Below are 13060 nucleotides of genomic sequence, written 5' to 3'. Positions count from 1 at the left end.
AAATTTTTTTTTTCTTCTAAAAATGAAGAAAAAAGAAATGGGTATAGAATGGGGCAACCAAAGTAACTTCTCTACCTAAACGTTACTCTAATCAAGGACCGGGGTTCAAGTCTCTAAGAGTGAGCTTCACACATATATACACTTAGATTAGGATAGAGTAGAAATTACATCTTGTATAAAATAAAAAATAAAATAAAAAAGGGCGGCGCCAAATACTAATAAGGGTGGTCACAAGACCACCCTGAATTTTTTCTTTTAATATACCTTAAAATTTTTGAGTTTTAAATTAATATGGGTCTTTTGACCACCTTAGAAAAAAAACTTGACCACCCTTTAAAAAAAAAAAAAAGTTGAACACCCTTAATAACACCTCTCCAAAAATTTTGTCCATTGAAAGTTAAACAAAAAAATTGCAAGAAATGCAATGTTCACAATATTTTCACAATATTTTTGTAACAAATCCTAAATAACAGGTTGTTACCAGTAAAAAAAAAAATTCAATTGTGAGTTCAAATTAGAAATAGTAAAAACTTACTATTTAAAATATACACTTTTTAAATAGCTAATCTGGTAGTACTTACTTAAGTCTTTAGTCGAATTTGTTGGATTTATATGATATATTTTTTTCAAAAAGATAATGCATTTTATTTGTATTAGTACTTATTTAGGCAATATGTTAGTAATTGAATGAGTGATTAGTAGCTTAATAATTACTTGGTTTTGTACATTGGAAAAGATATAACGGATAACATTAATAGTGAAATTATCATATCACACAATGATTTCAAAATATGAAAACTTATGAATGGAAATTATAAAACTTTATGTATTTGCATATATTTTTATTTTGTGATGTTAATATATTCAAGTTTTATTATTATTAAAAATTTTGAATTTAATTGTTTTTAATGACTATTCTGAAAAGAATTTTTAGAGCCGTCACGGACCCTAATAGCATCTTACCCTCTGAGTTTGGGTTTGCAAGCAGGGGAACGGTGAGTCATAGTTGTTATCCCAAGTTCCCAACCTCACGAGGATGCTAGTGATCATTGAGCTAGAGGTCTGGGGTTTTTTTCAAGCAGCACTTTCCATCAAGGTATTCGAACTTGAAACCTCACTCTCAAACCACTCTAGTAGAGTAGGACCAATGATCACCATACCACCACCATGATGGTTTTCACTTTACAGAAAATTAATTATGGCCCAGAAAATTCGTTCATATGTCTTTTAAATAAATAATTAATTTGCAATGGCCCTCCACTTTAAAGTTTCCTGCATTAGTACGTTTCACTGGAGTGACAGTCTGTGTTTGTACACTCCCCAGAGGCCAAACACATGCACAGTATTTCTTTATTATTTCTCTTCTTTTGTTTGGATTTGATCTGAAGGAGAGGGACAGATGCTGTATTCCAAAGTCATGACATGAATGAAGTTACATAGTCTGCATTATGCGGGAGTGATTTGGCTTGTGCGTGTATATATATATATATATTTACTATTTTGTCATAACTCTTAAATTTATTATGAAATTACCAAATATGGCTGAATTCGGCACTTAGATAGCCGACTTTGAAGTTGATTAACTAGGTAATTTTGCATTGCATGAGGTGGTAGGGTCTGGGGACATGATGAATTTGGTACTTTTAGTATTGAATTCACTTCTAAGAAAACCAATTGGACTGGTCTATATCCTCCTTCATTAGAGACAGTTTACAAATTAGAAAGAGATTTTTGAATTGCAATTTCTATTAGATTAGTAGAGTTTGTAATGCTGCAGACCTGCAGTTCATGCAACGGCTAAGCTGAAAAAATAAATTTTCCGTGACTAAGAAGCTGAAATCTCTCCCTCTCTCTCAACAAAACAGATCAAAACAATACATAAAAATCCAAAAAAAAAAACTCAAACCTTTATTTTTCTAATTTTATTTTGTTGTTGTTAATAATTGCTAGAAAATTTGCCTTTTAAAAAAAAAAAAAAAATATATATATATATATACACACATATATATTTGCCTTAGGCCCCAAAATACACAAAACCACCCCTGATTAGCTTCTCCTTGAGAGGCTTTTAACTCCATTGCAGCTGCTTCTTTCTCAGCAATGCACAGTGCTTCTGAGAGCTTGTTGAAGTCATAAGGGTGTCCCATTCCTCCATTAACTTGGTGAAGTTGTAAGAGGAATCACTTTTGTTTTGACTAACAGCTGCAACATGTGATGCAAAATTGTGAGATCTAATGAAAGGGTTTGAGATTAAAGTCATTCCCAATGTACAAAATTCTCACCTTTTTTTTTGGGGGGGGGGGGGGGGGGTTGAGAGTGATTTTGGTAGGCAGTGTTACACTCAATTTTCTTTCAAAAGACAACAGAAACATTTTGAGATTGCAATTAAAAAAAAAAAAAATTTTGGGGTACAACAAATTTAAATTTAATTAAATTGATTATTACTGTAGAAATGGTTTAAAGCAAAAGTGCTAAACTACATTTCTCTAAAGCCAAAGGCGTGCAGAATATCTTGTTGAAGAATTTAATCTCCTTAACTAATAAATTGGTTACAGAGTTAATCTAAAGCTCATCCTTCCCCAATAAGGCAAGAAGAAATGCCTTGTAGTCTCCTGATGTGTCCCTCTCTATGGCATTCTCCAAAGTAACATTGTTTCTCTTAAAATAGATTTTCATGATGTCCTTCAAATCCTTTTCTGCACGAGTGATGATCACACGGCTGAGAGCATCTTCATCAGTTCCTACCGTATTGATGGCAGTACGCAACACCTGAGTTCCAAAAAGGAGTCCAATATATATTATATATACATACTTTATGAACATTTTTCTCAACCAAATTATGTACTAATTATATCCTCCAAATTGTAAAGCTAATTTAAACAAGTCTCATAACTTAATGGTATGTTGCATATACCTTTGCATAGTACTTCTGAGGGTCTCTGATACATCGGATAGTTGTACGCAGTGCAGCGAGATAATGATCAGTTGGGTCGCCCAACAAACCCTAAAAATTAACATTTCAAACATTTTAATTATCGTTTAATTCCAAGGTCCATGAAAAATTGAGATACAATAATAATAATGGGTTCGCCTTCTATCCAGTGGTCAGTGGCCACTGGACCCATTAGGATACGAACACGTGTCCGCAATCCAACGTGTCTAGTGGCACTGGCCACTGGACAGAAGCCGGATCCAATAATAATAATCGTATTGAAGTTGATGATGCCACATTAATTTTAATTTATAAAAGTGAATTTAGACCATTAAATAAGTCAAGCATCTATTATATGTTAGACAATTGAGTGATTTTAATAAATTCAATGTTTAATTTATTATAGAGTAAAGCTTATTTTTTTAGCTTATATATGTATAAGACCATCACTGTAAAGATTTCAGTATAGATCTAAATCATTATATTTAAACTAAATAAATAAATAATTTACAAAAAAATTATTAAAAAAATTATTAAGAAAAAATAGATGAAAAAAAAGGGAATGAGAAGTATCAGAAAAAAGACAAAAAAAGAAGAAGAGAAAAATACATAACCGATAACATATATATGGTAACAGAAAAGGACAAAAACAGATGGTAAGAGAAAACTAATGAAAAAGAAAAGGACAACAAATAATTGATTCCAGTTTTTTTTTTTTTTTTTGAACGTCATTATGGTCCAAAAAGCAGCTCCTTTTTTTTGTTTCTTTTTTCCCTCTAGTTTTCTTTCCAATTAGGAAAGAAAACATTTTGGTGCCAGAAAAAAACACCCGACTTCTACTAATTTTCCTTCTGCAATTTTACTGGACCAAACATCTCTATAAATTACTTTTTCTCTTATTTTTTGTCATTCTTTTTCCATCCACCTTAAAATCCATTTAACCAAACCGACCCACCTCCTAATAATGTTACTATTATTTGTAATTTTGAGGTGAAAAACAAAAGAATTTTACTATTATAAATTTATAATTGAATGAGTAATTATATATAAAAATGGGATTATACTTACAACACTGCCACCAGTGAAGGCACCGCAAGCTGCCACAATGGTGCTGATAACGAGAATAGCTGTGGCACTGGAATCACTTGGCCGAACAGCAGCACCACCATTAGTATTAGCACCATCACCAGCATGGCCATTGCCATTATCTACTGTGTTACTACTCGCCTCTTGTTTTACAAGTAGAGACTTTCTCACCACTTCATCCTCCATATTTCTTTCTTGGAATACAAAAGTGCTGAGGCAGAAAACCTATAGGGAAAGAAATTATGTTAGTGTATGAGAGAGAATGATCATAGAGAGACTACTATATGTGGGCTCTCCCACGTTCCAAGACCAGCAATGATTGTACTTACTAGTAGATACTCTCAAAGTAGGTTTATAGAACCACAAATTATTCTACAATATTTTTGTTACCAAAATTGTGACGTAGATGTGAATAATTAATTATGACTTATACATGGACTTATTATTTTTCTTTAACAATCGCACTTCATCACGTTATAGTTGTAATAAAAAGTTGTGAAAAATTACGTGTCCCTAGACTTTTCCCCACTAATACTGCATTATTGCATACTGCCACAAAGGTTTTGAATCTTCTGATGAAGATTGGCACTGAAATCACTAAGCCGAAACAGTAGTATCAGGACCAGCGTAATACCACTGTCACCGACACCATGCAGCGCCACTGCTAAAGTTAATTTATGTTATCATATTATGGTCTTGTTTTAAAAGTAGAAGTAGAAACTTCTATCATTGTGGTTCCCAGGGCTGGCCCTAGGCCTTGACCATTTAGGCCATGACCAAGTCCCTCTAACATAGAAAGGTACCTAATTAATACGGGGACAGTAAGTTTTTTTTCCTTTTTTTTTAAATTAAAAATAAAAAGTGAGTTAATTGCATTTTTTTTATCTCATAGGTTTTATAAATTGATATGTCACCAATCATAATAAATAATTCAATTTTTTTTTATTGAAATGTCACATAAATTTATAAATTTTTTATAATAAAATTTGTAGTAACTTTAGCATCTTTTTCACACACACAAAAAAGTGACGAATTAATAGAAATACAACACAATCACCAATTCACCATTAAGTGAATGAAAAATGCTAAAACTAATACAAATTTTATGACAAAAAATTAACAAACTGATGTGGTAGGAATATGATTGGTGCCACTCAAACAATATAATAAATTGAATGTTTTGAATAAATTTTTTTTTTATTAGTGACACATTAGTTTGTAAAACCTACATAATAAGTATCACTAGCTCACTCAGGGTGAATCAGTTTTATTAATTAGTAAGAATTAATAATAGATTTGAAATTAAAAATAAAGTAAATATTATTTAAGTGATATTTAGATATAAAAGCGCCCCTTTAAAATTTTTCACCATTAAGTGAATGAAAAATGCTAAAACTAATACAAATTTTATGACAAAAATTAACAAACTGATGTGGTAGGAATATGATTGGTACCACTCAAACAATATAATAAATTGAATGTTTTGAATAATTTTTTTTTTTTTTGTTATTAGTGACACATTAGTTTGTAAAACCTACATAGTAAGTATCACTAGCTCACTCAGGGTGAATCAGTTTTATTAATTAGTAAGAATTAATAATAGATTTGAAATTAAAAAAAATTATATTATAAAAAATAAAGTAAATATTATTTAAGTGAAATTTAGATATAAAAATGCCCCTTTAAAATTTTTCGCCTTAGGCCTTAAACTATTTTGGGCCGGCCCTAATGGTTCCTCCACCATATTTACTTTCTTGGAATGCATAATTAAGGGAGACAAAATATATAATGGAGAAGAGATAGTGTTTGCTAATAATGTGTTTTTGAATTTGAGACTCGGTTTTCCAATTTTAGCTAACTACTTTTCAAAACATTCTTATTATCATATTAATTAATTCATATTCTAAACCATATTTCATTTAAATATTAATTTTTCTTTTCTTTTTTTTTTTGTTTTTTTTTTTTTGTTTTTTCACTTTTCAAAGGAAAACTCTAAAGACACACAAATCCACAACATCTTGTGACACACACAAATCCTCAACCAAACAAATAGCCTAAAATAAAGAACCTCCTGCTAATAATAGAATGGCAGGATTTTGCATTCAATTCATGAGTAGAAACTAGAAAGGCTTACCTGAAATTCTCAATTTGCCTTGTAAAATTTTACTGTTAATTTTCACTCATCATTTCAGAAAATAAATTTTTTTTTTTTCCTGAAAATGAAGAAAAAAGAAATGGGTATAGAATGGGGCAATCAGAGTAACTTCTCTACCTAAACGTTACTCTAATCAAGGACCGGGGTTCAAGTCTCTAAGAGTGAACTTTACACACATATACACTTAGATTAGGCTAGAGTAGAAATTCTATCTTGTATAAAAAAAAAAAAAAAAAAAAAAAAAAAAAAAAGGGCGGTGCCAAATACTAATAAGGGTGGTCACAAGACCACCCTGAATTTTTTCTTTTAATATACCTTAAAAATTTTGAGTTTTAAATTAATATGGGTCTTTTGACCACCTTAGAAAAAAAACTTGACCACCCAAAAAAAAAAAATGTTGAACACCCTTAATAACACCTCTTCAAAAATTTCGTCCATTGAAAGTTAAACAAAAAAATTGCAAGAAATGCAATGTTCACAATATTTTTGCAATATTTTTGTAACAAATCCTAAATAACAAATTGTTACTGGTAAAAAAAAAAAAAATTCAATGGTGAGTTCAAATTAGAAACAGTAAACACTTACTATTTAAAATATACACTTTTTAAATAGCTAATCTGTTAGTACTTACTTAAGTCTTTAGTCGAATTTGTTGGATTTATATGATATATTTTTTTCAAAAAGATAATGCATTTTATTTGTATTAGTACTTATTTAGGCAATATGTTAGTAATTGAATGAGTGATTAGTAACTTAATAATTACTTGGTTTTGTACATTGAAAAAGATGTAACGGATAACATTAATAATGAAATTATCATATCATGCAATGATTTCAAAATATGAAAACTTGTGAATGGAAATTTTAAAACTTTACATATTTGCATATGTTTTTATTTTGTGATGTTAATATATTCAAGTTTTATTATTATTAAAATTTTTGAATTTAATTGTTTTTAATGATTATTCTGAAAAGAATTTCTAGAGCCGCCACGGACCCTAATAGCATCTTACCCTCTGAGTTTGGGTTTGCAAGCAGGGGAACGGTGAGTCATAGTTGTTATCCCAAGTTCCCAACCTCACGAGGATGCTAGTGATCATTGAGCTAGAGGTCTGGGGTTTTTTTCAAGCAGCACTTTCCATCAAGGTATTCGAACTTGAAACCTCACTCTCAAACCACTCTAGTAGAGTAGGACCAATGATCACCATACCACCACCATGATGGTTTTCACTTTACAGAAAATTAATTATGGCCCAGAAAATTCGTTCATATGTCTTTTAAATAAATAATTAATTTGCAATGGCCCTCCACTTTAAAGTTTCCTGCATTAGTACGTTTCACTGGAGTGACAGTCTGTGTTTGTACACTCCCCAGAGGCCAAACACATGCACAGTATTTCTTTATTATTTCTCTTCTTTTGTTTGGATTTGATCTGAAGGAGAGGGACAGATGCTGTATTCCAAAGTCATGACATGAATGAAGTTACATAGTCTGCATTATGCGGGAGTGATTTGGCTTGTGCGTGTATATATATATATATATTTACTATTTTGTCATAACTCTTAAATTTATTATGAAATTACCAAATATGGCTGAATTCGGCACTTAGATAGCCGACTTTGAAGTTGATTAACTAGGTAATTTTGCATTGCATGAGGTGGTAGGGTCTGGGGACATGATGAATTTGGTACTTTTAGTATTGAATTCACTTCTAAGAAAACCAATTGGACTGGTCTATATCCTCCTTCATTAGAGACAGTTTACAAATTAGAAAGAGATTTTTGAATTGCAATTTCTATTAGATTAGTAGAGTTTGTAATGCTGCAGACCTGCAGTTCATGCAACGGCTAAGCTGAAAAAATAAATTTTCCGTGACTAAGAAGCTGAAATCTCTCCCTCTCTCTCAACAAAACAGATCAAAACAATACATAAAAATCCAAAAAAAAAAACTCAAACCTTTATTTTTCTAATTTTATTTTGTTGTTGTTAATAATTGCTAGAAAATTTGCCTTTTAAAAAAAAAAAAAAAATATATATATATATATACACACATATATATTTGCCTTAGGCCCCAAAATACACAAAACCACCCCTGATTAGCTTCTCCTTGAGAGGCTTTTAACTCCATTGCAGCTGCTTCTTTCTCAGCAATGCACAGTGCTTCTGAGAGCTTGTTGAAGTCATAAGGGGACTGTGTCCCATTCCTCCATTAACTTGGTGAAGTTGTAAGAGGAATCACTTTTGTTTTGACTAACAGCTGCAACATGTGATGCAAAATTGTGAGATCTAATGAAAGGGTTTGAGATTAAAGTCATTCCCAATGTACAAAATTCTCACCTTTTTTTTTTGGGAGGGGGGGGGGGGTTGAGAGTGATTTTGGTAGGCAGTGTTACACTCAATTTTCTTTAAAAAGACAACAGAAACATTTTGAGATTGCAATTAAAAATTAAAAATAAAAAATTTGGGGTACAACAAATTTAAATTTAATTAAATTGATTATTACTGTAGAAATGGTTTAAAGCAAAAGTGCTAAACTACATTTCTCTAAAGCCAAAGGCGTGCAGAATATCTTGTTGAAGAATTTAATCTCCTTAACTAATAAATTGGTTACAGAGTTAATCTAAAGCTCATCCTTCCCCAATAAGGCAAGAAGAAATGCCTTGTAGTCTCCTGATGTGTCCCTCTCTATGGCATTCTCCAAAGTAACATTGTTTCTCTTAAAATAGATTTTCATGATGTCCTTCAAATCCTTTTCTGCACGAGTGATGATCACACGGCTGAGAGCATCTTCATCAGTTCCTACCGTATTGATGGCAGTACGCAACACCTGAAGTCCAAAAAGGAGTCCAATATATATACATACTTTTATGAACATTTTTCTCAACCAAATTATGTACTAATTATATCCTCCAAATTGTAAAGCTAATTTAAATAAGTCTCATAACTTAATGATATGTTGCATATACCTTTGCATAGTACTTCAGAGGGTCTCTGATACATCGGATAGTTGTACGCAGTGCAGCGAGATAATGATCAGTTGGGTCGCCCAACAAACCCTAAAAATTAACATTTCAAACATTTTAATTATCGTTTAATTCCAAGGTCCATGAAAAATTGAGATACAATAATAATAATGGGTTCGCCTTCTGTATTAGGTTACGGACACGTGTCCGCAATCCAACGTGTCTAGTGGCACTAGCCACTGGACAGAAGCCGGATCCAATAATAATAATCGTATTGAAGTTGATGACGCCACATTAATTTTAATTTATAAAAGTGAATTTAGACCATTTAATAAGTCAAGCATCTATTATATGTTAGACAATTGAGTGATTTTAATAAATTCAATGTTTAATTTATTATAGAGTAAAGCTTATTTTTTTAGCTTATATATGTATAAGACCATCACTGTAAAGATTTCAGTATAGATCTAAATCATTATATTTAAACTTTGGTCAATTGTATTATATAGATTTATTTGAATGGTTTAGATTCTACTATAAAAATGAAATATTAATGGCTCCATTAATATTAATTTGTTAGGCCACCATCCTATCATAGTTTTCTCTAATGATAATTAGAATTATTAATAAGCAATTTGTAAAAACCCTGTACTTTCCCAACACCTCATGGATCCCCCTTAGGTGCTATTTCTTTCTTTTTTTATGAACAAACTTTCTATACCTTGGTAATGGATGTGCCATGAATATCTCTGTAGCGGTTGAAAGTTCCCTTGAGCTGTGCCTTGCTTCTTGTACTAAGAATTCTAATCAACTCTTCATGGTTATATGCCTTTTCTTGGATTTCCTCATGAAGAATAACGGCTTCTGAATCTGCCATTTGCGTATCAAACTCATACCCGTCATACCTGTAGGCGCTTACTACTGCCAAGAGAACCTGCATCAAAGTCCCATAAGCTACTCATAGACATAAAGTGGAACTATTCTTGATTATTTAATTTATTTTATTAAACTTTTTAAGCCAAGAGATTAGAAAAGCAATAATGTTGGATATATAATGTACTAATAATATATGCATGGTTTGAAATTTGATCATTTTGATATGATGCAACTCAATCTATCCAACCTATATGTATGAATGTATTAAAGAGTAAAATGTTAGTGTTACTAAATGGAAAAATGACTTATTTAACATTGGTTTTGATTAATTTGTGAATGCTATTAGTATCTTGACATTTGACACATACTTTCCTAATGTCACCAGTTGTGTAAGCAGCCACATCTTCTTCAATAGAGTGCTTGTAGCGATGACGATAAGCACGTCTTACTGCCAAGAGCTCTTCTGGAGATCCAATGCATGCTATTTCAATGATTAGCCGGTAATCGGGTACATCCTTCTTCAGTGCAGCATTGCTTAAGACAGCATCCCTATCAGCAGGGTCCAGTGTCCAGTGGCATATAGCTCTCTATGTCCATGTCATTTTTATTGTCAAAAATGTCAACATGAAAAAAGAAAATACCCAATTGTAATTCATTGAATCATAGGTACATACATGTAATAAATAAATCTAAGTCAAAGTATAATCTGAATATGTCATCTGTATGGATATATAGATAGATAATTTTTGTGGAATTATAAACCTCAAAGTCCCCGGAAAGTTCACATTTAAGTTGCTGGATGAGATCCTCTTGATAAACTTCCTCATACGCTAGTCCAATAAGCTTCCTCTGATTTGCATTTCTGTGTCCTAGTATGGAAATTAAAGCCCTTTCATCTGTTCCCCATCCTGCGAAGGATATCCAAATAACAAAGAAAAAGGATTAGTAGAGTCATTGGCTTTTGACAAATGTATAACTTTCTAAGAAGAATTAAATCAATTAATACATGAATGGTAAAAGTAATAACTTCATTTTTCTTACTATAGTATAAAAAAGGAGAAATCATACAAAACTTTAGATTTTTTTTTTAAGATGAACATATTTTTGAGGGTGAAGTTTTGATCTAGTGTTTTAATGCACTGAATGAGACACGAAAGTGACACGTGATCATTTTTGGACATGTGTAGTATCTGTTTCAGTATTACAATGTATTAGAACACTGGACCATGAAAGGAAAACCAAATCCTATTTTTGATTTCAAGAATATATATTTTAATAAATAAGTTTTGAGAATAAATATGGAGTGCTTTTGATATTTTATCTAACATAAATTTCCCCCTCTCAGTCCTAACTTGCAATGGAGCGCTACTAGTAAAGAAAAATGAAATATGTATAGAGCCTGCCTTGGCAAAGTGTCTTTTTTCTAGATACCCCTTTGTTTCCTTTTTATTTATTTATTTATTTATTTTCATATGCTTAAATAATGGAAAACATATAAATGAAAGGCTGTTTTCCATATAAATCAGTTTTGAATTAGTAGTTGAACAAGTTTCTTTTTTGATAAATATAATTGAACAAGTTTCTACATCAAACGAACATAAGAAACTGCTTATGTAACAAAATCTTTTAGCTGCCATGACAGATTGTTACCATTTCGTTAAAATGGAAAATCAATTGAATAAAATTGTTCAAGCAATAAAAAAATATTTTCATTTTCATAAATTTGATGAATAATCTCAATAAATATTTAATTAATTAAAGATTTAGAAACAACAAAAGGAAATTTAATAGAACTTTTTAACCATATTACCAACATATGAGATCGGTAGCATATTTGGCATTCACAAAAAAAGGATTAAAATAAGAATAACCTAGACAAGCCTTCTTGATATTCTCTGCATCTTCAATCGGGGAAAATTCCTTGGGAGCGATTATGGTGGCCATTGTTTGCTCTTCCTCTGTCAAGGCTCTGACTATTGTTTTTCTTTTTTTTCTTTTTCTTTTTTTTGTTCTTCTTCATTTATAGTGGCCAAACATTTACAGCATCCGTTTCAAAATTAATCTTAATATATGTTATTCACAGCAGTAATTAATAACATTTGCATGTAACTTATAAAGAAGTTGTACCGGTTCCCACAGTGACAATCTCACTTGTAACTACCATCGAAACAGCTTCAATAATACTAATTTACCTTACTTCCTTTTACACAGTATCTCATTACTGATAAAAAGATACGGATTATTAGTCCACAATAAGCTACCATTAAAATGCCCTATGTTACCCAGTGTTGACAACTTCTAGTAGAATTTCAAGTGCCTATGCTCTTCATGATCTAAAATTATTTGCCTCCTCTTTATTAGATTTAGCTGGACAAAATGCAGCAAAAGAATTCATATTTGAAGCAAACTGAGAATTTTCTTTTGCTTTAAAGTGCCAAATAATTCAATCTCAACTGTTTGATTATTTGATAATCCAATTCACATCATCATGAAAAACATTCTTTTTTTCTGTTTGGACAAGGTGGCCACCTTGATAGTATTTTGAACATGTTGAGCTAGGTTTGGGGCATGAAATAAACCCGAAGGTCCAAGGTTCAATTCACCACACTATTGGTCTATAGGGTTTTGGGGTGTCTCTTGGATAAGAAGTAGAATAGTTTGGTCAAAAGCTAAGCCACCACTTCTTTATATATATATATATATAGAGAGAGAGAGAGAGAGAGAGAGAGAGAGAGAGAGAGAGCCTCAAAGTAATACTAGCAAAATCCAAAATGAAAAATCTAAACTTATTGTCCATCTCATTTCTCATAACCATTTTCTGTACACAATGTATCATCTATATCTTCTAGAAACTACCTTCCATCTTTAGAAACCACATTTCTCCACACACAAACCCATTAAACTTGATATTGCAACTGCCAAACAATGAAACAATGACATTCCTTCGGTTCACCAAAACTCAAACCTCAAAAGCCCACAAAACATTACACTTCATTAGTAACAAAACCTTCTTCAACCTGTTTATGGTCAATCAGTCTGCCAAAAGTT

The 13060-nt window shown here is 31.5% G+C and overlaps 2 protein-coding genes across 2 annotated transcripts; both read right to left on the bottom strand.

Annotated features, from left to right (window-relative positions):
* Positions 1-2562: 2562 nt before the first annotated feature.
* Positions 2563-4204, bottom strand: LOC115980129 (annexin D8-like). The gene is made up of 3 exons (XM_031102412.1): positions 4001-4204; positions 2915-3004; positions 2563-2769 (listed from the first exon to the last, which is right to left on the bottom strand). The coding sequence occupies exons 1-3, from the start codon at positions 4202-4204 to the stop codon at positions 2563-2565; spliced, it is 501 nt and encodes a 166-aa protein (XP_030958272.1).
* A 4516-nt stretch (positions 4205-8720) lies between these two features.
* Positions 8721-12634, bottom strand: LOC115981816 (annexin D8-like). Its single transcript, XM_031104180.1, has 6 exons — positions 11884-12634; positions 10775-10920; positions 10381-10599; positions 9858-10070; positions 9140-9229; positions 8721-9000 (listed from the first exon to the last, which is right to left on the bottom strand). The coding sequence occupies exons 1-6, from the start codon at positions 11954-11956 to the stop codon at positions 8794-8796; spliced, it is 948 nt and encodes a 315-aa protein (XP_030960040.1). The 5' UTR covers positions 11957-12634; the 3' UTR covers positions 8721-8793.
* Positions 12635-13060: the final 426 nt, after the last annotated feature.

The sequence above is a fragment of the Quercus lobata genome, chromosome 3 (genome assembly GCF_001633185.2).
Source record: "Quercus lobata isolate SW786 chromosome 3, ValleyOak3.0 Primary Assembly, whole genome shotgun sequence".
In the NCBI taxonomy this organism is placed as follows: domain Eukaryota; kingdom Viridiplantae; phylum Streptophyta; class Magnoliopsida; order Fagales; family Fagaceae; genus Quercus; species Quercus lobata.
Note: the sequence above shows the minus strand (reverse complement) of the source record. Positions and strands in the feature narration are given on the sequence as shown.

Excerpts from the sequence above, each read along its gene's own strand:
- LOC115981816 (XM_031104180.1), bottom strand. The coding sequence starts at position 11,956 with ATGGCCACCATAATCGCTCCCAAGGAATTTTCCCCGATTGAAGATGCA. Across the intron at positions 10,921-11,883 it reads TATCAAGAAGGCTTGTCTAG|GATGGGGAACAGATGAAAGG; the intron begins GTTATTCTTATT and ends TATCCTTCGCAG. Across the intron at positions 10,071-10,380 it reads CAACTGGTGACATTAGGAAA|GTTCTCTTGGCAGTAGTAAG; the intron begins GTATGTGTCAAA and ends ACTTTGATGCAG.
- LOC115980129 (XM_031102412.1), bottom strand. The coding sequence starts at position 4,204 with ATGGAGGATGAAGTGGTGAGAAAGTCTCTACTTGTAAAACAAGAGGCG. Across the intron at positions 3,005-4,000 it reads CCTTCACTGGTGGCAGTGTT|GGTTTGTTGGGCGACCCAAC; the intron begins GTAAGTATAATC and ends GTTAATTTTTAG. Across the intron at positions 2,770-2,914 it reads CTCAGAAGTACTATGCAAAG|GTGTTGCGTACTGCCATCAA; the intron begins GTATATGCAACA and ends TTTGGAACTCAG.